General features: G+C 40.7%; 1 protein-coding gene across 1 annotated transcript; it reads right to left on the bottom strand.

The window, feature by feature from the left end:
• Window positions 1-517: 517 nt before the first annotated feature.
• Window positions 518-25,261, bottom strand: si:ch73-173h19.3 (uncharacterized protein LOC563864 homolog). The gene is made up of 9 exons (XM_036535108.1): window positions 25,053-25,261; window positions 24,093-24,183; window positions 23,203-23,248; window positions 22,748-22,999; window positions 3,817-3,936; window positions 3,156-3,275; window positions 2,491-2,614; window positions 1,959-2,151; window positions 518-1,503 (listed from the first exon to the last, which is right to left on the bottom strand). The coding sequence occupies exons 2-9, from the start codon at window positions 24,171-24,173 to the stop codon at window positions 1,342-1,344; spliced, it is 1,098 nt and encodes a 365-aa protein (XP_036391001.1). The 5' UTR covers window positions 24,174-24,183; window positions 25,053-25,261; the 3' UTR covers window positions 518-1,341.
• Between the last annotated feature and the right edge of the window lie 291 nt (window positions 25,262-25,552).

Raw genomic sequence — 25,552 nt, 5'->3', positions numbered from 1 at the left:
CCGCTCACTCCCAGAGAATAACAGTGTGTTGCTTATTTATGATGGGAAACTAATGGATAAAAAAAACACCCTAGCAGTCATGCCAATATGTTAAGCAACAATTCCCCTGGCAGATGACTCAAAAAATTTTCTAATTCTCGCTGATGCCAACATTTTTTGTAAAATATTGGGACTGTGTTCAAGCATTGCTTACATATTCCCAAGGAGACTAGTGAGTGAATGCTATTCAAAAGGAGTATCAGACAGTCATATATTTATATTTGTGATTTTGAAAAATAAAATGTTCCATCTTGGTCTCACCTCCTTACAAAAACGACACAAATGTAAAAATAAAAAAAAAAAAATCTTAAATTTGGAAATATAATAAACCATTCAGCATATATTACAAAATATATAATATTTTCACTTTCACAAAATAATTTGATGCATATATAGTATAATTATTGCAAAATTACACAGATTGTAAAATATACTCTAAATATATGTGTTAAACTGTTATATATGAAAGTGTGTTTATTGATAAATTTTGTAATATATGGCATAAACATTGACATACAGGATCATGGATGTCATATTTTTGTGTTATCTGTACATATATTACCTTTGCAGCTGTGATTAGACTCTCTGTTGTACTCAGCTCCCTTGTACAATGCTTTTTTTTCTTCAGTCAGCTATGACTTATTTAAACATTTTTATGATTAAATAATCCTGGATATGTCATTATTCTTGGTGGGATATAGGGGAAGTAAGTCTGTCTTTTTGTCCTGTGTGTTACAGTTGCTAAAGATGCAAGCCCTGTAATGAGGACCTTCTTATTTTGACATAACATTACAACTGTCATTGATGAGATGTCTTTTACTCCTTAATTGCAGTGATGTCTTAGTGAGTTTAGTTTTCATGCATATTATCGCTGTGTTTTGTCCCTTACTTTGTGCAATAGATTTCATTTATATTTACAACTTTGGGTCGTGTTTGAAGCAATCGCTGTCTCTCTGCACAGAAACTCAGATGACAACCCGACGGCTTGGCACTGAAAGGCTTTTTGAGTCTCCCGTTCATTGTCACATGAACTCGGTTGCCTCTTTCTCAAGCTAAGCGAGACATCGATAGTAGAGCCCGTCTGCAGCCACCGTCGCCTTGCCGCTGAAAAGCGCGACAGCACTAAAGAAAAAGGGAGGAGTGAGAGTAGTCGCGCCTTGAACGTCGCCAAATGCCATCCGCCCGGACCGAAGCAAGCTGTCTGCCGCTGCGTTAACTGGCTATAATGGAGCTTGACTGATACCTCTATGTGTGAAGCAGCGCTGCGGGTGGGTCCGCCAGGGTTCCCCCCCCCCCCCGGGCTTAGAAGGAGTAGGGCCCCACGATGATGGTGAGCCGCAGCACGGAGCTGGAGCGGTAGTTCAGGACGTTGTTGTGGGTGATCATCTCCAGGTCCACCACGTGCTCGCGGGGGCCGGACAGGGGCTTGGTCAGCATCAGCATGGCACTCACGTTGCTCGAGCGCTGGGGAGACGGGGAGAGAAGCACCCAGAGGGGGCTCATTCAGTGCATCTGCTATAAGGATCCATCCACTGTGGAAGCACACCTTTCGCAAAATTCGGGACAGGTTCACCATAGAGGTCGCACAAGGTTTTGAGAACCGCATTCCACAAACAAGCATTGCTTTATAATAATAAACACATTACTGTCTGGGAAGTCCTCACATTCCAAAGTACGGTGGTTACTGAATGCAGTTCATAATCAACATCAACCCGGCAAGGGTGAATTGACGCGAATGAAAAGATCTGACAGAAACCAAATCCATGCTAAAAAACAGTTCTACTGCACCATAAGACCACAGATGTAGACAAGAAACTCAACAGATCTCAGGGGATCCCGATGATACTGGTCTCTAAACGTTATGGCGACATATTGGCTTTGTCAAAGAGTGGGCAGCAGTGCATGTGGGCCGGCCTCACCCTAAGGAAGAACTCCCCTCCTTCGTTGCCCGCCTTAATCCGGAAGGTGTTGTGCGTGTTGGTGTAGATGGTGGTGGCCTGGATCTGGAAGATGTCAGCAGGCACGGAACGGTCTGACGGGATGCTCATGTACTTGTAGACCATGGATGGTGGCAACCCATGGCACAGAGTCTGGGAGGTGCAACTACAGCGACTAGGAGCAGAGGAACACAGCCACACTTCACACACTCTGCTTCAGCAAACTCACAGAGGAGACACTCTCTGCACTTGTGTTTAGCTACTTACCCAGTGTATGCGCACCTACTTATTTATCCTCTGAAAAAATCACACTGACACATATAAACACACACATATTCACGCATTTTAACACTAATAATTATTTCAGTGTCATAAAACTGAACAGAGCAATAACATGAAATTAGTCGTATTTTGCATACACACTGAGGTACATATCTATTATACACGATAATATACACGTGGCATGTAACCACCGCGCTGCACGTGTATTAATGACCCCCGCGTTCTGACTTACTTCTCTCCCGTCCTCACGTACGGCTCATGGCAGGGATTTCTGGGGTAGCAGCGGAATCCGCCATGGTAATTCCAGCACATCTCATCCTCCCGACAGTTGTGTCCCGTTTCACACTCATTTATGTCTATGCTCACGGGGGGGGGGAGGAAAGCAGATGTCAGAGCATAAAGAGACCCTGCTACACTACTGGGTAATGAGAGTCCAGATTTTGGCAATGGACATCATGTGAGACCTGCGACTGGGCCCCCAGGCCTGCGGTACCTGCCAAAGTCAATCGAGAGTCCACATGGATGCCAGTGTCAGGGGATCACCCTGTTCATCATACAGCAATCTTGTCCCCTGTATAACCTGCCACTCTGGGGTCATCAGGCACCAAGCCACATGTGGAAATCTGTTGCGCAAGACGGTTCAACCAAGGACTTTTAAAGGGCAGCTATGGCTGATTTCTTAAAAAAAATTTTGAAAGAATAAGATAGAATCAATAGGTTTTTGAAAGGGGCACTATGGGGCAGTTCATGTGCACACCATGACCATTTTTTCCACTCTGTACCTTTGCAGTGCCTAATTGAAAAGCAATTCCAGCTTTTCCCCTTTCGAAAGGTCGTCTTGAGCGGGGAAAGTAAAGAAGAGTTCTCAGCAGCATCTTGGAGTGAGGAGGCCGGTACCTTGACAGAGTCTCATTCCTTGGAGCTGGTACCCTTCTGGACACATGCAGATGTACCCCCCTGGCTGATTTACACACTGGTATTGGCACATGTAGCTGGAGTAGCTGCACTCATCGATATCTAGATAAAGCGTAAAACCAGCGAGAAACCATGACATCACAATGACACCACAATGAGGTCACTCAATTAGCCACTACAAGCACAAAACATTTCAAATTAACCAGAAGCCTTTACAGTGTAAATCTATTTGAAATGACTTTTTTTCTGAGGTTTTAAGATGACAACTTGAATCATTTTGTCAATATGTATCATGTGCTCAAACAACAAGACAAAGTAAGGGACTGGATCTATTTGCCCTAAATTGGCAACTTGTTCTTGGCTTTGATTAACAATTTTAATCAAGGGTTACTATTATTTTATGTACAATTTTTGCCAATCTTAACAAGCAGAAACTAATGATGTTATGCTTGTCTGCTTGTTTGGCCTGAGGTATTTCTGAGAGCCGGCCGCAAATTAATAAAAACATTTTAAAAAAATTATTCAATGGCCTTTGTGGAACTGGCATGGGCTTTTTTGACAGAGTGTACCAAATGTCTGAGGTGGCACACTGCTCAGATGTTTCATGTGCCGTCTGTCTCTGGCAGTGATGAGGAAGACATACCTTGGCAGGAAACGGAGTCGGGTGCAAGCTCATAGCCCTGCTCACACTGACAGATGAATGAGCCCATGATGTTGTAGCACTGCTGCTGGCATGGATTTTGCACCTCACATTCATTTACATCTGCAATGCAAAGTGCACCAGTCAGCCCAGGGGCCCAGGCCCATCTGCTGAGGTCAAAGGTAGGGCTAAACCTGAGACCAGTCTCTGACGTAGGGCGGACATTTTGAAACACACTAACTCAACGGCTTGAGCTGTGCTTCTTTGTGCTGTGCTGCGTTCATACTAGGTCGTGTGTGTAACGAGGTGTGCATTCATTCAAGTGCTGTTTTCACATTGATTTTATAACTTTTGAACCTCATTCACCCAAAGAAGCTTGCTCCATGTCAAACACAATGCAGCGTAGGCATAAAACATTGTGTCATGCTGCCAAAGTCTGTATATTAGGGTATGTTAGCTGGTGTGTAAAGTGTGTATGTTAGGGTAGCAAATTTACCTCTCCACGCTACATGCTCCACTACAGCAGCAATACTACCTTAAAATGATTTCTCTTCCCAAGAGAAATGTTCAGCACTGTTTAAAATCTGCACAATTAAGAATTTTGCATTTCAACACTTTCCCAGTAAGTCGAGCCAGTTGTTACCAATCGTCAAATTGATATTTTTTTCTCTACATACTGATGCTATTATTTATGAAATGCAGGTATTCAAGACGCTCTTCCTTTAGCAAGGGTTTTTCTTTGGGATTCTGTACTTTAGCTCAAATGATTGTGCCTTTTTAAAATGTAAATGAAAGGCCTTTGCTTTCACTTACTTTTGTTCCTATACCCATTAAGCAGCCATTCTCCTTTGATGGCTCCCTGCCTAAGGCTTCATTTCTGTATGTACTGTGTGTACTGTGAGCCCACATTAAGAAGTCACAGCTGAGGGACCCCTTTTTGAAGAATTAAGCCAATAAACTTGGAGCAGCACTTTTGTAATCCTCCATGTTATTTTTCTACCCTTGGATCTTTGGATCTTTAATGCCTTCTATTCCTTTCAACAGGATGGCAAGTTTGGACATGCACACCCAGAAGGCAGCAGTTTAATGAAAAACAACAATAGGACACATCACCAAACACTTCCATTACATTGTGTTCTGACACTTGGGGCAAACACAAAACCCCACACATATCAGAAACAGCATCCATGAATATCAGTCTTACGTGTTCATGTTTTTATGCACCCGAGTAACACAATGGATGGCTCATCACCTGGTGGATCTTGTTGTTATAGAAGCTGTTGTACTTTGAATAGTATTCTATTGCATAAAACATGTAAAATAATACCCAGTATAACTAAACAACAAACGGAAGTCCTGCACACGACAGCGCCAAGCTGTAAAAACAAATTTATCCAGTCCGCAGAAGAAAGCCTCAACTAGAATAAACAACAATTTAAAAAATGAACAACTGAAACAAAAAACATTTCTATATACCCCTGAAGTTACGGGGTATGGCTTCATTATAAAGGTTTTATAAGCCCCTTTGCTGTGTTTTCAACAGACTTGAGCCAGGAGAACAAGAAGATGCAAACTGTGCCTCAACAGGCACTTGAGGGGTATGCCAAAGGTGAGCTTTTGTTTTCCAAAGAGGAAATCCTGACAGTACGCATGGAGAGCCAGTGGGAACCAGTTTCAGATTCTAGAAAAGTTTCGTAATCTACATGGCCTGACTGAGGCTGGCGAATCTCTGGGGTGCACCCCAACATCCTCCAGGGGGAGCTGGCATCACCCTGCTTCGAGTCCAGGTCACTTACTGTACCTGCTGAGGCAGGGGTGTTTGCTACTTTGGTGCCTGTGCAAAGTGGTGCTCACAGTAACAGAAGTCAAGTGTGTTGTAAAGGCAGAGTCCAAAATGAACTTTTTGGTCTACATGCCGATGGCTGGTAAACTGAAAAAATTTACTGCCCAAAATATTTTTCAACCAGCCATAGAACTGCATAAGATCCGATGTCATTAAAAACAATGTAATTGCTAATTACCCATTGATTGACCTTTTTAAAAGGAACTATAATAATGATTAATAATTAATTCGATTCTGCAGAGAGAAGCCTCTCTCTGCTGACACACTTGACACCATAGATATACAAACTTACATACCTCATTGGCCGCTGCTGTATGTCGCTGCTATGCATCTGCACGTCCGCCATATTGGAGCGGTCAAGATCCACTAGTAAATAAATACAATGTGTATTGAGAGATGCAGACTTGAGAGACTCAACTGTAACTCACTTAATTCTGAAACGATTTTCATGAAATTTGGTTTGTTATAAACGTGAGAGATTGAACATGATACTGGTTACTTATTGGAATTAAATTCAGTTACTGGGGGCGGATCTAATCAGCTCTATGCCAAAACATTATCCTTCTGAACAGCCACAAGTTCCTCTGGGACATGCAGGCTCTGATCTATGAATAGGCAACATCATGTGTAAATAATTTAAATTCCAGCTTTTGTGATTTTCTCCAAAAATGTAGATTCTGGAGTAACCAGTATCATGTTCAATTTCTCACATTTATAACAAACCAAATTTCATGAAAATCAGTTCAGAATTAAGCAAGTTACAATCGATTTTGTAGAGAAGTCTGCATTTCTCAATACACATTGTATTTGTTTACTAGCAGATCTTGACCGCTCCATGGCGACCATGCAGATACACGTCAAATTGTAAATGCAGTATCTACGTTTCGATATCTATGCTTGACGCAGGCAGAACACAGGCAATTTTAGCCAGCGTAGCCCAGTCAGGGTAGAGCTCGCTGAATTCATAAATAAGCATGTTTTGCTGTCAAAACACAAATGTCCTGTATAGGGATAGCCTTCGTTATAGCTACATTTTGTATGAACATTATTACTTAACATTTTGACTGACAAGTTTTTAATTTATCGCTTTTTATATAAATTTTAGGCAAAAACCAGTAATTACCGGCTAATGGAAACCCCGCTGCAGACTCTCTTAGCGGTTAGCGCTTACAGCTAGGTTTAGCTCAATGCATTGTCCCCGGCGCCAAAAATGACATCATCACGTCTCCTGCATCGAGCTATAGCAACAGCGGACAGCGAGGGTCAATCAAAGGATTGCGAAACGTAGTCAATCAACTTATGTGTTGTAGTGATGAAAGTTTGTAGTGAAGTAGGCCTATTTCAGCAGCCCACCAATGGTGCCTGACCTCATTTGTTTTTTTTTGCCAACGTAGATTTTTACTCGCATTTGGCGAGTGGTGAGTGCTAATTTTGGACCCTCTGCACAGGTAATGCTCACCAAACACATAACCACATGCACACAGAATAGGAGCCTAATGAACAGATCGAACAATAAGCTGTTGCCTAACTCTTAGGTCCAATACAAAAAGTGCTAAAAGATAGAAAAAAAAATTGGACCAATCTATATAATCATGTAACATGATAGAGGAGATCCAGATATCAGCACCCAGGCAGAATTTTGCCTTTGCATAGAAGCAAAGCCACATTAGTGCTGCAAAGTGGTTCATAACTTTTTCATGCAATTAAAAAGCAACACCAACATAAACCAAATCTTGATGAGAATAATGGCATTTGATTTCCTTTTTACATTTTCTTTTTTACTTTTTTCCTTACATCATTACATATGTGGTTTCTATTCCCTAATATCTATCTGCAACAATGAGATCACAGATGAACAGGGGGCCTATTCAATGTGCACATTTGACATTTTCATTTTATAAGTGCTCTGCCCTTGTAGTCTCAGGGGGCCAAACATTTTTTTTCAAATTATTTCAGGCTACTTGTTTGCTACAGTGTGGAAGCATTCACTCCAGTTTCTCTGTGTGCTGTACACAGCACTACATGGCGCGTTCCACACACGGGCCTCTGTTTCTCTGCTACCCAACCTAACACTGGCAGCTGCAAGCGCCACTGATGTCTCTTAGGAAAAGGCAACACAGATAAATGCTTCATATGAATCAATGTTACATTTTACGCCTAATTCATTTTGTAATATAGGGCATCATTTCATCTATATACTCTATAGTAGAATATATTTTACAATTTATGAAATCTGTATAATTATCACATATTCTATAATACATTTTGAGTATCTATGAGTATCTAGGTCCAGTTTTTATAACAGTGCTGGAGAATAGAGAGAAAATTACAACTGCTGATTGTCAAAGATATAGCCATAAATACTATCGCTAGACATATCTGACTACCAAGCCATGCTTCAGTCTTCCTCCTATAAAGAGAAACATTTACAGGAATACAGTGCTGGTCAGTGCAGTTAGAACCAAATGTTCCCCTATCTCAGACTTCAAAACCTCATTTCACAAACCTGAATTGCAGCACTTAAAAAATGGGAAAAGTGTGATCCAGATCATAGTGGATGTGTTGGAGCAAAACTGGACTCCTGTGAAGTGGACCTGTGAAGTCCATAATAACTGGGGCAGGGTTTCCTCAAAGGTTATGTGATGCACTCAATGCAATTCATCATGGCAAAAGCAAGTCATTATCTCCACTCTGCTAACCAAGTTCAAAGTTACACGAGGCCACCCAGGCCTGCTCTGTAAAAACAGGAGTTTATCAGTAGTTCACCTTACCTTTATTAAATAATGCATCTGTCTACTTAATATCAGGTTTCCTTGAAAAGGTAGGTTATTATTCGCAGTGAACCTAAGAAGAAGTGCAAAGCTGAACAGACCAAGCACACAGCAAGTCAATGGCCCTGTAAATGGCTGATATGTAAGTGTGTGGTGTGGCCATCCTGAAATTTTCCCTTGGTTTGATTTTATCACAGAACCACCTTATAGCAGGTTCATTATGAAGGAATGACCAGGTTTCTCTGCCTTACAAAATCAATTTCTGAAACACATTGAACCAAACATGACTTATCACTGTTAAAACAGCATGACAAAAGTTTATTTTTTGAGGTGACTTTCCTGCTATTCTACATGTTGGACATATTGTATCACTAGTATTTATTGACTGAAATGTAGCTGAGAACTCAATTATGTTAAATGAAAAGAATTCTACAGTACAAGTAGTTTGAGGTCTGAAAACTCAAACAGCGTTGACACTTTGGCTGTCACCAGGGGGGAATGGTGAGGTAAGATGTATGTAAGGGGGAGGTATTGTGTGGAAGGGGATCAGATTGTCAAAGAGGCCTCCCGTTCACATGGTAATAGTGGAAAACTTTACTCCTGAGGCATCCTCTGGCGGCAAGCACGCTCTGTTCAGCTGATCTGGGGAGATCTTGTGCACAATATTCTATGTGTCCCTAAGGTAGTCACTGGTATTGACGAGCTGTAATAACACCTGCTGAACAGAGGGCTTTTCACTGTAAACATCACTTTTTACAAATAAACATCAAACAAACAGATTTAAAGGAGGATATTTAGTCTTAAACAATTGATTATTGGACCAGTGGCTGTACCAGAATTTTGTGCAGCCAAAGGCAATGGACAGTCGCAATTCAAAGCAGAGAGAAATTCCAATTGCTAGATGCCAACAAAGTGGACTGTGTTTATGCCAGACACACTGCTTCTTTTGTTAATAATACCACTGTTGAAATTTGGAGAGACATTTAACTTCACGGTTGCTGCTAGCAACTGTGGGAATACATCGGCTGCAGACCTCAAATTGCCACATTCCGACAGACAAAAACGCTCCACTCACAAAGGCAGCCTATTCTCAATTGTTTTGTTGTGGTGGTCTCCTTATCCAAATTATGATCCATTATTAAAATGGCTACAAGCACAGGTACTGTTCTGTAAATAGTGTACACTAAAAAGGAAACATTTTTGAATCTTTGTTATCCTGCTACGTACCAAATATTAAACATTTTCTCTATCTGTGGTTCCAACCTCAACAAACAGTTCTGACCCCCCAAACAGTGCGTGCTCAGAGAAGGCTCTTGCTGCCTTGCATATGAACAGCGTCATGTTCAAGGGGCAGTCTTGGGTGGTCTGCAGTTTCCAGCCAGGCACAGCAAACAGACTACCTACAGTACTGGGATATTAATAAAGAGCTTATCGAGATGAACATACATCACACATGTCAGCCCCTGTGCTAGCGTTGTTGACTGAAAAAAGAGTTTACTTGGAGGTCAGCTTTACATTAGCACTCACTTTGGCTTAGTGTGACTTCATGATTAGCCAGTTATACAACTGTATATGCACTTAAGAAACTCTAACAAACTACACTGTACAAGCAAAGAACAGCATTGCTTCCCTGGGATTCAAACTTTCAGCCTTCTATTCACAAGCCAGTGACCACTACCCCACACTATCAGCCCCATGCATGTGTGATGAGGCATTTCCAGGCACTCCTTGCCCTCTGATGCGAAACTGTGGTAACACCATGGCACTCATACATAACAATGCAAGGATTGTGTCATCTTGGATGGAGGCCTTAACTGGAGTCTGTGGTCCGTGTAAACAAACCGTCTTTCTACGCAGCTCCACTTCCAGTTTATAAACCTCAGCTGACCTCGTGTTTGGCTGGTGAGGGTGCATTGGGGGGTGGGGGGGGGGGTATGTGTGGGGTGTGTGTGGGGGGGTTAGGGCGCTGAGCTAGTGGCGCAAGCTGGCCCTGACACAGTGTGGAAAAAGTGACGGGGACCTAAGTGGCACAGGGTCAAAGCCTCTTTTTTCACAGCCTTGCAGGTTCTTGTTCCAATATAATAAGGACACAGTTACTCTCAACAACAGCAGCTGCACTCTTTCACATACAGATGGTGTTAAAAAGGCTGGACTTGCACAATTCTGACAAGGCACCGATATGTATCGCTGCTCAAAACACTGGGATGCCACACATGTGGCTAGATGGCAAGATGACTGGCCAGGATGGGCTGAATGGCCTGTTGTCATCATAGCAATATTCTCACGTGGTATGCCAAGCTCTCTTGTTCATCAGAGTCCCAATTTTTGCTTTGACACTGCCGTTAAGATAAAAGACAACCTTAAATCACATTGTTCACGACTAGACAAGGGAAGCCTAGAAAGGAATTTAAAATATAAATTTTAAAAGGAAAAAACATGAAGGATAGGAGAAAGGATAGAATTAGTCAGTAGTTTAATGTGCTTTTCTGTTGAGAATTTGTTGTTGAACTTTTTTGACATGAAGTTTGTTAACTGCATGTCAAAAAACAAATTTGATTATAATTGTTTTTATTATCATATTTGTCCTATAATTGCAAGGTGTCATTTAACTGAAATATTAACAAATAAGGACCTAAGAAGGATCATCTACATGTGGTATTGGTATCTGATACCAGTACTATAAGATACTCATGACTTTCTCTGCTTTCTCTACTTTCTCTGCTCTCAGCTTAAATTTTTAGTATGTACTTCCGTAAGTTACACTGGGTAAAGCACCTGCTACATTTAAATACACTGTAATATAAATCACATTTATACATATATACAGTGCTGTTTCTCTCTACTTCTAAAGAGTATATAACCATTGGTTCAACTGAGTCTACAATATCCCCAGTAATACCTCGGATTGGGATGGGTCCAGACACTCTCAGTTAACTTTCCAATATGATACTTGATGTGGCCAAAAGTCAGTGAAGAGGAAGCAAGCATGTTTTTAGAGATTCTGCAGGAGTAGAGATCAGGATGTTTCTGAGTACACATGCCACACAAAAACACATTGCTTTATAAAGGTCTTTGTCTTTTTTGTTATATCACGTTAAACCCACTGCTAGAGTCATATTGTAACAAATACCATTTCCTCAGACCAAGTAGGAAAGCACGGTACTCTCTGATCTGTTACGTTCACAGAGGCAGAGAAGGTGCTGATTTAAGCAGACACTCTACAGGTGTGCAGCTGCAGGGTCTGCAGCTGGTCGATTGCCCTGACCACAGACACACGGTGCAGCCGAATGCTGAGCGGGGATGTTGTGTGTGCTTACGCAGCCTGGAAAATGTCACTTAGCCAATTACCTAATATTACAGCTTTCCTTTCCTCAACCGAGAAGGTTTAAACGCAAACATTTCATTCTTAAACTATCAACGTAATAACCACCTAATACATTCTGGAGAATTTTTTTTAATATACTCTGTACCCTGTACACCACTACATGACTGGAGCGATTAGTTACATGAATTCGGTTAATGGTCATGTTCATACTTACTGCATTTTGATTTATCAACAGGGAACAGCATTTCAGAGCACGTTTATTGCTGCGACTGTGACAAATTTGCAGGACACATGGGTTAATATTGCCCACTTATAATCCTTTACTTCCTATCTATCTGCTTCATAATGGATTTGACAGACAAGATCATACTGTTACTTGCACACCATTCTAACACATTTTATAACAGAGGCCAAAGTGTAGAAATACTCTCTCACCACTGGACACAAACCAATTCACTCTCATTCTTGTATGACAATCCATCCTTTGAGGCTTCCTATGAGGCTTAAACTATAGCTATAAACTATATTTTTATATCAGGCTGACAAGTGTTTTCATCATTTCAAGCCTGTTTTATTCCTTGCCCTGTGATATTGATGTAAAAATCTCTCAATATCAAGGGATGAAGTTTAAAACCAGGAAGGATGCTCAAAGCAAAAAGGCCCCGTGGCTGTAACCTTGCTGTGGTTTTATAGGTGTATTAATGGGGCTCCTCCAGCCCACAGCGGCACGACTCAGTGTTCCTTCTGAAACAGCTGCTGTGCATTAGAGGGGCTGCCTGCCTGGTGTGGGGAGAGCTGGCAGGCAAACACAAGATGACAACAACCTGAGAGCATGCCTGTGGGAAGCTCTGACCGAGCAGGGATGGAAGCCACCCCAATGTGTCATTTTCTACAATGTTCATGTTTATGTAATCCTTCACTCAGGAAACCAAGCCTACAAAACCAACAGTTATGATAACTGCCCTTAAAGGATGTTACCTTAGGACAGTTATCACCTACCGAAGGACCCCTTTGTAACCTCTCAAGCTGTTCTTAATGCCTGTCCTCAGGAGTACCCTGCCCCGAGCTGACAGGTGACGTAGGAGAGCCTTACAATGAGCTGATCTACCCTGTACACCGCGCCGGCCTCAAAATCCCTTGCAAGTAAGTCCTGGCTTGAGCTGCAGGGATGATAGCAAAGCAACAGGAAACAAACAATATATCGTTCCTCAGGGTGCCCATCTGCAAAAAACACTTCACAGCTCATCTGGGATGACCCAGGTGGAGCCACAGTTAACAGAGATGAGAGTGGAAACAGAGGCAATACACCACAGTAAGTACTCAGGGCAACATCCTAAGGGTGTCCGGGGCCTGGTATGGTGCTGGGCAATACCACATCAAGCACAGGTAAGACAAGTACAAAAAAGTTTGCATGATGACCTCCAACAACCTCAGACAATACCTAAGAAAGGCCAACAGTTCCCCCATATCATGCCATTGAGGAGGACTACACACTGCCGCTTGACTTCATTCTCTCAAAGCACACTCTGGAATGCTTGGAGTGGAGCCATTCGGCCACTCAGACACTAAAGTAATTATATACAGCTCTCCAATCCCACATGGTTGCCTTACAACAGCCAGCAACGTTTCTTGAAACAACATCAAAGTGGTGGAAAATACGACTGAGAAGCTGAACAAGATTGGTTTATGAACCACCGGCTATACAGAAGCATGTAGGCATACTCAAATTAAAGACATGACTGGAGAATTGAACAGATTTTGATCAGCATTTGAGAATGTATCTATTAATTATAAATCTTCTGTACTGGCTACAGACGTCTACAATTTGCAGTCCCGTGATGAAAAATGTCAAGCTTAGCCTATCCCATCTTTTTTAGGTGTATGAAATGAGTTTGGAAATGGCGGGAACGGTTCCAAAAATGTTTCAATATTGCTGCCAATGTCCGATAATGGAGCAACAGAGCTATCCAGCAGGCCATGCAGCTGAGGAATGTGATCTGTCCCTAGATTTGTGTTTTCCTCTTCATTCCACTTGCAGACATGTGGATGCTCCATCATCCATCACTTTATTTTCCACAAGTGGTTTGAAATTGTTTAACTTTTTTTGTCAAGGCATCATTCCAAATGGTCAGATAAGAGCATTCCTTGAATTTAAAAGCCAAAAATTGCAAAACAAAACAAAAACACAATACATGTTCTATGTTAGTGTTTCTCAAACCTTGTCCTGTGGCCCCATTGTCTGCTTTTTCCCATGCTAAGTTTTCAGTTATTTCAGTTTGATTGCATTTATTTCTGCTGTACATAGTAGTGGGTGATTGTTTTAGTTAGTTGGTTGTTACTTCTTCGTTACACAGCAAATTTGTTAAGAATTTTAAAAATGCTTTCATAGCTTTGATTCAAATTGCATTTCTTTTCTTAACTGTCTCCTTGTCCTTATACAGAGGATTGATTTTTAAAATTTTCGTTTTAGTGTAGTGCACAAGTTGCTCAACATAATGGACAACAATACACACCCCCTACACAACCTACTGGTCAGACAACAGAGTGTCCTCAGTCGAAGGCTCTTTCAGCTCCGCTGCAATAAGGACCGTAACAGGAGGTCATTCCTGCCCACCGCAATAGCCATCTACAATGATTCCCCTCTGTGCCAGGAGAGGAGACTCCTTCACTGAGTGGCAATTTGTACAATGTACATTTTACTTTTAATGCATACTTTTTTGTACATTCTATTTTTATTCTATTTATTTTTATTTAGTTCATATATATATATATATATATATATATATATATATATATATATATATATATATATATATATATATATATATATATATAGTAATTTTGTGTTCTGTCTTTTTATCTACCTCATTGTGTGTGTTTCTATAAGTTATGTGTGAATTGTAATGCGGATTACAATGAGGTGTGCTATTTTCTTCTTTCATAAACAACCATGTCTTTGTTTTATGGCTCCTTAATGAGAAAAGCTCACACTAGATTTGACATATCCCTGGGGGCTGATTTCACTTTGAATAATGTCAGCAGGAATTAAATTCACCCAGATCACTGTCCGGAGATTTTGTCTACAACTTCATCCAGGCCAAGAATTGCTCATCATAGTCACGTTGTTTTCAATAGAAAGTTCAATTGCTGAGTCTCTACCTGAAAAGTACTAAGAGAACCAGCGAGTGCTTGTGGTAGACCAGGAATTACAATCTGGATCCAAGCAGTGTCATGCTTAAAAGACTTTGTGGCCAGGGGGCTACTGAGAAACGCCCCGAAACGCTCCATAAACACTTCAGGCAGGTGTGCGACTGTTCTCAGAACTAAATCGGCTGCTTTGAGAGTTCTGAGGGACAGCTCAAGGTAAACAGGGATCAAAGACTCTTTATAACATATCTTTGCTAAAAGACCGTGAAAAATAGAAGATCCTCTGCTTTCATCCTGCAAGTGAGCGCAGATGTTATGATTAACGTCGGTGGTACCTAATCAGAAGTCTGCTGGTACTGTACGTGACTTAGGAAGATTGAGAGCTGAGGCCACTGGGAGCTACAACACAGTTGCCTGTTTGTGAGGCTTTGAAAGGCCAGTATTGAACTGTTGCCCCACTTACACTTGAACTTTAACTACACTAAATTAAACCGCGACCCCAACAAAGATGCCCTTGGATATTTTTAGCACATTATATGTATTTAGGTCCAAATATGCACTCTGATCCAAAGAAAATATTGTTTCATTCAGCTGTAACCCTGGGGTTTCCCGTTACTCCTCTGATTCCTAGAGAAGACTCTTTCTCTTCACAGTGGTTGCACAACCCTAGGTCTAACTGCCCCACTGTCCAAATGCTGACTCCATTGCAGGCCTCCTGCCTCAACTCAAGCAACCAAGAAGAATGGTGTCGATAGCTAGGTTATGTTTTGACTGTAATATCTTATTTCCTGGCAGAGTGAAAGTTGACATAATTAAAATAATTGTATTTTAAAGGAATGCAATCTTAGCTCTCCAACAATTTTCAGGGCGTTCTTAAGCCTGTATTTTTCTCTGACACAAAAACAAAGTTCTTCTAAGGAACATTTTGCACTCTCAAATGAGAGTCCATATAGAAATTATCTTAAAATTTTGGAATGAAAGATTGTCACTAAATATAATTTCTATCTTTGTGTATTTCACTGAACATTCCCCGTTATGTCATTTCTTCATTTTGGTAAATTTTAAGTTTTTTCCTCTGTATCATTCTTTTCTGTCCAAGCTGATCTCATCTTTGTCAAACTACAGGAGCAAATCTATTGCCTAGGAACAAATGAAAAAAGAAGTCAGCAACTGAAATAATCCCCCAAAAATGTCCTTGCAAAAGCATTGCCTCCTCAAGGGCAAATGAAATCCCCTCACAAATATGCACTCATTTACATTTACACCCATGTGCCACAGGAAGACGCTTTAGTCTTTAAATGACGGTTGAACTTTCCTAATAATCCCTGTTGCAACATACCTGGAGTCATTTTGCTTGCTTCAGATATTTAGGTGGAATGTCTGAACATTTTGAATAGTATCTGATTCTGGAGTATGTTTGGTCATGTCCTGTCACGTTTATGTGTTTAATTGACTAACATAACAGAAATAAAAAAAAAATGACTTTATGGACGTGGCTAACTTACAGTATGTCCCCACGACTACTCACATCTGGAGACTAACCAATATATTATGAGTACACACACACACATTGTAAATGATACAGCATTTACAGATAAAAAACAGAACACACAGAATAAAAACAGAAATATTTTCCTCAATTTAAGTTCAGTTCTGTCTGAACAGAATATTAATTTTTCATTCTTGATCCTCATTGTGATCTGAGCACCTTATAACATTCCTAAGGGTTTTAACGAATTGGAACCATAGACAATACAATATTTTTACTGTCCATGACAAGCTAACCAATTAATAAAAGATTCATTTTGAACTTGCCAGAAATTAATTACCGTCAGTAATTGGCAGTACCTGAGTATTTGACCTCACGGTGCATTACTGGGTAGCTATCTAGCATATTTCTCAAGTTTGTGGATAACTGATCCTACAGAAGTATTGATGAGCTCAGTGGCTTCCGCTATTTCTCCTTCCATTGTGTGACTACAGAGGATTTAATTTGGTCAGTAAGCCAATCCAGCCAAGATAACCCATAACATATCTACATTGTCGGCAGCAGATGAATGGGCTCTTGTTTATTTGCTAAATGGCACCAAATGGCATTCATAGTCATGTACTAAATTGGAGTAAGTCAATGTATCAGTAGTGAGTCAATGTACTGAAAGAATTGGATGAACTCTCCTGTAGGACCCAAGCAAATTATTGTTCTATGTGCTTTAGTACACTGGAATTTGATTTGTTCGGTGCATGGGTTCACTTACGTTCAGTAACTATGTAGATGTGATATTCTGCTTGGATAGCAGTCCACCCCAATGCAACATTTTCATCCACTCATTTGTCATTTCTGGTTTTGTAGTCTAGGCTGACATTGTGGTCACTTAAAGCACTCAAAGGTGTTGCCTGACTGGTGACTCAGATGACATCTTTTAGCATAATAAACTAGTGAGTGCAGTACACTGAAAAGATTCATTCAGACTTATTTATTGGTTTGCCAACTGCACAGTACTTTAAAACTTATATTAACTTTTGTTGAGTCAGTCAGTACATCAGTTGAAATTTGTATACATGTCTGCTTCCAGTTTGGACAATTCAATGGTGATAATTAATTACGGTACTCCGTAATTCTGAAAAGGAAACAATAGAGGCACACAGTCTACATCAAACGGATCATAGTTGATGGATTGTGTATGATACATAATGGAAGTGAGGATAGCAAACAGCATTTATATAGTGTTATCTTATTCAATGATCAATGATCTTCCCAATGAGCAGGGTAGTAAGGCTGCCTGAGTGCGCATGCGATACCTCCTTTGTTACCGGAGGTATTTACCCATGGAAACCGCTCATTTCAATGCCGTAGCACGGGTGTGTTTGTTTTCCCTCTCAAAAGCACGCTTGTCCTTGATCGGCCCAGACGTGTCAAATGGGGCATCTAGGCCAATTAAAGCTGCACGCCCTATCTAACTAAGCAAGCCTCTTGCCATGCCTCGTCAATCGTTCACTTCAGTGTGGCTCTCAAAGGGAAACTTTGCTGTGCAGTCTAGTTGGCTCATCACTCTTCCTTCCCGGTTTTGAGAACTTTCCATCCTCTTCTACTGACTGCCGAATCCTACACCTGCTCGTGAATTTGGCAGCTTTCCCACCCATACGCAGCAATGTTCAACATCTCACTGTATTTTCTGTTTGCATTATGAACTTAAAACAGGTGCTATAAATGCATTACGGCTATTACTGGGTAACTATTAGATTCTAGCCTCATGAGAAATATTCAGAAATACACATTAGAGACAATAAAGAGGCATATTTTGGTCAACAAAACCCCAATGGAAAGACATTAGTACAAGTGATAAAAAAAAAATACAGAACAATGATCTTATGCTTTTAATTATTTGTAAGAAAAGCACAGCATTACAGGGATGTAAAATGGGGTAGCCTGTGTTATTATAGCACTTATTTCCCTCTTGTACTCACTATATTTATGCAAATCAAACATTTTATTTAGTATGGAATGTCTATATTTACAGTTTTCCTCATGCTGCTGCGATGCTGTAGAAATTCCTGCAATGGTGTTTTTACAGCAGCATCCAGCGAACGAAGAGTTAAAAAAGCATGCAAAGTAAAAAAATGTGAAAGGTTACACGGTCAAATACTACCTAAGAGGGTAATGGGATGAGTGACAGCTGTGAATGTGAGTCACGGTTCCATCATCTTTGTTCCAGTCAAACGAAGCGGGATAAATGCACTCGTGGCAAAAGGTGTCTTGAATTTCAGAGGAGTGCCCGTCAACACAAGAGCTTCCAGCCTGATGTCAACACAGCAAGATCCACCAAGCTTTTAGAGTGCAATGTTAAATAACAAAACACGATTTCGTAAACACAAAACTGCCCCCCACCCCCCTGGCCCTTGACTCCCCATGCCCCTGAGGAACACTGGATTGCTGGACTGGAAAATAAAATGCCTCCACATCTGGAAGTAAGTAGTGGGGTTAACTGTACACTGCACACTGTGTTTTAAAAAACTAATGACTTAAACAAACTTGGGCTGCCGGACATCTCTGGGAAAGGCAATCATCTGCAATTTCAACTTTGTCCAGACAATCAGAAATGTTTAGAAGATTTGTCATGTTTTGGCACAGTTGGCAAGTTTTGCATCAGCTCAGAAGCAACAATATTAATGGAAACCCATGCATTCTATGGATTATGCAATGACTCAGTGTGCTTCATTCAGCATTTCATCTTGTTTTTGGATATCTGTTCACAACTGATACCACGCTGCACACATCATTTGGTACTTCTGTACTGGAAAGTGTACCAGGGTCCTGAAGAATCCTACCTCTGGCTTTTCAACAAGATGTCTGAAAACCAGCAGGATTTTCATAATGAAGCAGGCTGGACAGCTTCTGACTGTAGCTTCAGTCACTTTGAGTGCAGTATATTATCTCACTCTGTAAACCTGGCACTGGTGAGAGGCCCGGTAGATAATCTATTAGCATTAAAATCCACTTTCAATCAGTTTACATATATCAACACATACATATACAATCATATAGACTGTTAAACTGAACACTGGGCCTAACACTGGACCCTAATTTCATATTTTCCCATTAAATAGGTATAGGGAATGAGTACCTGTGGTGCTTTGTGTGTTTCCTTGACTGGTTTACTTTATCAGACATGGTTTTATCAGCAGGTCAACATAAATTATGTTCAGAAATCTATCACCTACCCTTCATCACCTGTCTATTTGCCTGCATGTTACTGAAACCCATTCTTTCCATTTGAGTGTGTCTAAATATCATGTCCCCTTTTGTCATTTTCTTCCCAATTTCTCACGGCCTTGTGTTTGTTTAGTCCAATCAAACACTTTTCACGGTGTTCTTCTTCAAATACTATTTGGCTTTTCCCACAAAACTGTTCTGATATGCACAATAAATCACAGCAAACCACTGTTTTGTTTTTAAATTTGCAGCCTTGGGTGCCCTTCAGATCATTTTAAAAATTATGCATGCCCTTGTAACAGCTCTCCCTAACTTTCAAAGCAATGTAATGTTATTGTTTCCAGAGGAAACTGAACATGAGCCAGAAATATTTTAGTGCAGGCAGGCCCAAATGTAACTTGGAACCAAGGAACCTTCGGTGCCTGCTGTAGTGCACTTGTCGTTTGCCATTTTCCATGTAATGGGCCAACAGACAGCACCTCTGGAATTGTCAAAAGTGCCTGTGAAGCTGTTCATTCATCTGTCTCTGTTCCCTTTTTAAGGGGACTATTTCAAATAGTTTTCAAAATGTTAAAGTCATTGTTTCTTCCCAAAGGATTGTAGTCAGGTAATTTTTTCTAGCTTAGTAATACTGCACATTACACATTTGCTCTTTCAGCTACACCACAGGATCTCATTAATTAAACGTCCTTCTTGTAGACCTCTGTGAGTTTGTCATATGTTCACTGTTATTGTTCTTTTTCATGCTAACAGAAGATGAAAGATGAGATTATAAATGAGTTTCCTTGTTACCAATTGCTGCCAGCAGCATTTGCAGCTTCTTTCAGCTGCTATTTCCAACTACAGTAGTCTACCAACTTCACTCCAACTGCTCAACGCAACATTCGTGGAGAAGCAGGAGGAGTCAGGATGGAGAGAAATCACAAAGGCTTTCAGCAGTTAAAAGTAATTTCCTATAAAACGTATCTCAGATAAAGAAATTGTTTGGCCTTTGTCGGCCTTTGTGCCGCTGCATGGCTGATGAGTCATTTGAAATCACTTTTAACAGCAGTGGGGACTTATAATTATCATAACATCATGGCTGTCTACATCAGATATCCTGGGCAGGCTCATTTTCGTGTGGAGGAGAACCGTGCATGTAGAGAAGGGAAACAGCCAGGTCAATTTATTGCAAAGCGTAAACGTACCAAATCTGAAGTTCAACTGCAGTTTGATAAAGCTCAGATCCAAAATTTGGAGGTCAGAGGTTGGGGGTCCAAGGTTCAGATTTTCAGACACATTTATGATCTGCTAAATTATCACGTTGTTAATCGACACAGCTTTTGCACAACAGTTGCTGCTGCTCCTCTGACTGCTTCTTCTTCTCCACTCTACAGGCAGTGCTACCCTTGTTATTTCATGAACTTCACATTCCTGCCTATGTACACCAGTTTTTACTCAGAACAGCTCAACAAGGCCTTGCCCCTTATTTTCACTATTGCTATACAGGAGATGGGCTGGCCCTTTGGCCCAGGAGCAACACAAGGACCCAAAGTGTCTTCTCAGTCAAGCTGACCTGTACGCTATAATTATCAGTTTTATTAAAGTTATTTATTGTTACATTTACCACCTCTAATACCTAAGCTCTGAGTCTATAACGACAAATAAAAATTCAGAGAACAGTAAAAAGCAACGTGTTTGGCTTGGCTGTCACACAGTGGTGGTGTTAAGCTCAAATAAATGATGCAACTATTTGGCCCTTCTTGTAGGTCTCCAAATGACTAAACATTGTACACTATTTTCCTTTTCATCTTATGAATGATTAAGCTACATAATTTTGGAGAATGGGGACCACCTTTGTCAACTTGTGGGTCATGATGTGCAGCGGAAAAGAAGTGCCCTAAAATATGGAAAACCAGCACTGTCAAATAATGACAAAAACTAGGACCATTACGCGGCAGCTATTGGAGTGGGGTACAAGGTGGTATGGATTAGTATAGAAAGTGATTTAAGTAGAACAACTAAGGTAACTATTAAAGTTTGACATTTTCAAGATGTCAAGCAGTGACTACTGCATTCAGCAAGGAGGCAGTAAAAGACTTACTGTTACCCTGCCATTACATTGTGCTAAAGTGGTAAAACAGCGACAGTTTTCTATTATAATACAGGTACAGCTTTTTGCAGCACGGCTGAAACCTCACATCAACTCAGAGCAAGAACACAACAAATACATCCTAAATCCTAATAAAGCCATCCACTGTTTCCTGGTCTTGTTGCATCCACAAAATGTGGAGCAAAAGGGGCAGAGTAGATTTTAACTGCTGTACTGCTATGCATCTGCTATGCATCGCACCAGTATCAAAACTGTCTTTCCAAAATAGCCTGTCACCTGCTGCATGGCATTCTTATGGAGATATTTGTCCATGCATTGAACTTATAGATGTTACTCCATCATTTCACACCAGCACTGCCAGTGCAATCTAGTATGAAATAATGCACTCTCAGTAACTCCCATCCAGCGACAGCCACACAAATCAATGGAGTATCATTACCAATTAATAAATCGTCACATTTCATTTTTTGCACCTGAATTGTTTGATCCTTCAATACAACATAACCCAGAATAGATTTCATTTTCATGAGGTAAGTGTCAATTCAGTTTTCAGCTTGCTTGCAGAGTGTTTTGCTTTGAGATGCAGTTTGCTGGGTCTGATATACATGAGTGTGTGAGGGAGCCACTTTCACCTATCCCTAATAGAGGGTTGCGATGGCAATTCATCCACAGCTACTTTGAAGCACAATTTCAATAAAAACGTGGCAGCTTTGTTTTTGATGTACAGGATACAATACCAGAGTGGCAAACCCGCCTTCACAGTATAAGACATACACGAGGTAGCAACATGAAGATATTGTCCTAGTTGCTTGCCTCCTATTTCAATGGGTGATTTTCATGGGTTTTTAACACAATTGCTCTCATTATAGTGAATGGCTCCTTAATACCACCTCTACAGTTTCCACAAGACTTTCTCCAATTCTGCGTGGCCTAAGATAAACAAAGCTACTACAGGAACTCAGACAGAACCAAAACCTTGTGCGAAGTGGATCGAATAAATGCAGAAGCTGAATATCTCGTCAAAGTAAAATGTACTTGGTCTTACCTCTGCAGTAGTTTTGCTCATCCGCTGCAAAGCCTGCCGCACAGCGAACGGCCGGGTTCCGGTTCACATTGGAGGTAGACAGAACCTGCACTGAAGGGGCAGGCTCCGGCTCTTGTGGTGGGGGGGCAGGCTCGTCATTATTACTGATGAAGATCTGGGCATTTGGAGGGAGGCAGAAGTACCCACCAAAATGGTTTATGCACTTCATACCCCCTTTGCAAGCATCAGGAAAGGTTACACATTCGTCAATGTCTGAAAGAGGACAAAGAGGGATGACAGAACTCAAATGGATTCAAATGGACGAAATCAAATGCATTCTTCTCTGCAAATCAGATGGATTCTGTTCTTTCTGAGGTTCCTCTCAAATCAGTGTTCTTGATAATTCATAACACACTGTACTGTACACACTGTACATACATACCAAAGAGATGTTTACCACATATGCAGTATATTACCTTTGCATGCTTGTCTTTCAATGTCAAATTCATAGCCATCTGTGCACTGTTGACAAAAAAAAAAGTTAAGGCTTTTGAAATAGATTGACTTTATAAAGAAGACCATCATTATGCCTTTCCATTTGAAATCATGTTAGTGCATACATAGCTTTGAGTGTACTCTCTACTTTGCTTTCTTTCAGTTATTATGAGATCACTTTAGATATACAATAAAACTGACATTCACTCAGGCTTTAGCTTATGACCCAAAAAGCTATCCAGCTGCTTTAGGTTCCCGCTGTCATCTAGCTCTCACTAAACCACTGCACACCTGGATACTCTCCTAATTCGTCTCTGCCCACACAGTCTGATGGGTCTGTCTCCACTGAGTCATTGGAGGTGTTCCCCAAGCGTCTGTGCTCAGGCCTGTACCTTCCGATTGCTCCAAACAACTCAATGAATCATCATCAGCAGCAGACCTCAAATCCTTACACGTAAATTTCATATAAACACTGTACGCTCTGACTTATGAATGCACACGAGGAATTCTTTAGTGGTCCTGCTTTCAATGCAGCTTTCAGTACGGTTGGATACTGCTCATTGAAAGTAAGAGATATGGATATGGAAAATATCCTTCAGTGCTTTTGTAAGTCCTCAAGCTCAAGAGATTTAGAGGAATTTTTTGTATTGTTCCTATTAAATGTAGGACCCATGGCTGGCATGTCCTACAGGGCATAGAGGATTTGCACTTGTGTTTTCAACAAATTAAGCCGGTTCAGACAAATGTCTGCCTCACCAACGCAATGTGTAAAAAGACATTTTATTCGAGACGTTTTATATATGTAGTAGTATGTGATAGGTATATATTCATAGTCCCACATATGTATGTTGCCGTCGGAGGGGACGCTTACCGTGTAAGACACAGGTTCCTCTGTCTCTTGAGAAGCAACGAAGGTGACGTACACACTTAAACATAAGCAAATCCGGAGCATCGTGAGGTGTCTAAAACAGAAACGGGGGATATTAGCATATTAGCGAGGAGAAAAATGCTAGCATTTAGGTTCGGGTTTGAGTTTAACACATTTCAATACCCCTTATTACATCAGTAGTCGAATTGTTGAGCAAGTGCAAACATCTCCCTATGCGCGTCCACTGTTGATACTGGCCTAGATCCAGGTTATATGCTTTGGTGGAGCATATTTTTCTTTTCCGTATTCCCTATGGATCTTAAATTAGTGGTGATACTTGATATAAAAGCACCCGTGCTTTTGATGTAGAGCGTCAATCACATTTTAACTGGCCATTAAGATTTAACGATTATTCAGGTCTGTCGAGGGACCAAAGAAGACAGAAACAAATCCACAGCGAACCTATCACGCCATGAAACTGACGCCGAACCCTGGTGCACCATTGCTATATAGGCTACAACTGATAAAATATACTTTCGCTAGACAGAAGAGGTGGCACACTGACTCTTTATGTAGATGTGTATGTAAATTAACATTAGGCAGAAATACTGTGTGTGTTTTCCCCACGTCTTCTAATTATATAACATAATATATTTAAATTATAATGTAACATCGATGCATTTAATACAAAACAGCCCAAATTTTACTCGGATATCTGACCATACAGTGAAATAGCGCACCAACAGAATGTATTCAATGTACATTAGTTTTAATAAAATGTATAAATATAAGTTTGAAAGTAACGAATGAAGACAAAAGCTAAACTTTTCATTCTACTCAGTAGTAAAATACATTTGTTTCATAGCATGATATTACAGCGCACCTGTCCAAGTAACCTGAAGTAGCACAAAATCCATAGTTGAACATTTAAATGGCATGTACACTTGACAATAGCTGCAGTACCTGTTCAGTATTGCTTTTTGGAGACAGCGGCTTCAAATCTTGAGAAATCAATGCACTTGGATGCGCCTCACAGCTTCGGACGTAACATTCACCTCTCTGGATGGTTCAGTAACTTGTGTATAACTCTAAATTCTAAGGATTAATACGGTCAGCTATCGTTATGAACATGCGGTCCGCGTGGAATGTAGGAGGCGGTGCTCTTCGCAGGTTGCAAACCTTAGCAGTATCACAGGAGTTTATCGGATGTCAAGCTAAATTTCCTACGACATCCAAGGCATTGTGTGGCTCCCTCTACAGGCTAAGACAAATTCATTTTGATTACATGAAAAGGTTGTTGCATGGCCTGGAATTACAGAATTTATAGGATGCCACTGTAGTTTGCCATGGCACACCATTGTATAAATATGTAAACGTCCCCTGAAGAGACAGTAATTATGTAAAATGCTTTCAACAATCGCTACTCCAGGTACAGTCTACCATATCCATTTTCTGACGTACAA

The sequence above is a fragment of the Megalops cyprinoides genome, chromosome 1, assembly GCF_013368585.1.
Source record: "Megalops cyprinoides isolate fMegCyp1 chromosome 1, fMegCyp1.pri, whole genome shotgun sequence".
Taxonomy (NCBI): domain Eukaryota; kingdom Metazoa; phylum Chordata; class Actinopteri; order Elopiformes; family Megalopidae; genus Megalops; species Megalops cyprinoides.
The sequence above is the reverse complement of the archived record's forward strand: the minus strand, read 5'-3'. Positions and strand labels throughout refer to the sequence as shown.

Bases quoted from the DNA above. Each gene is read 5' to 3' on its own strand.
- si:ch73-173h19.3 (XM_036535108.1), bottom strand. From the start codon at position 24,173: ATGCTCCGGATTTGCTTATGTTTAAGTGTGTACGTCACCTTCGTTGCT. The intron at 23,000-23,202 runs GTAATATACTGC...GTCCTCTTTCAG, and splicing joins TGAAAGACAAGCATGCAAAG to ACATTGACGAATGTGTAACC. The intron at 1,504-1,958 runs GTGAGGCCGGCC...CCGTCTCCCCAG, and splicing joins GAGGGGAGTTCTTCCTTAGG to CGCTCGAGCAACGTGAGTGC.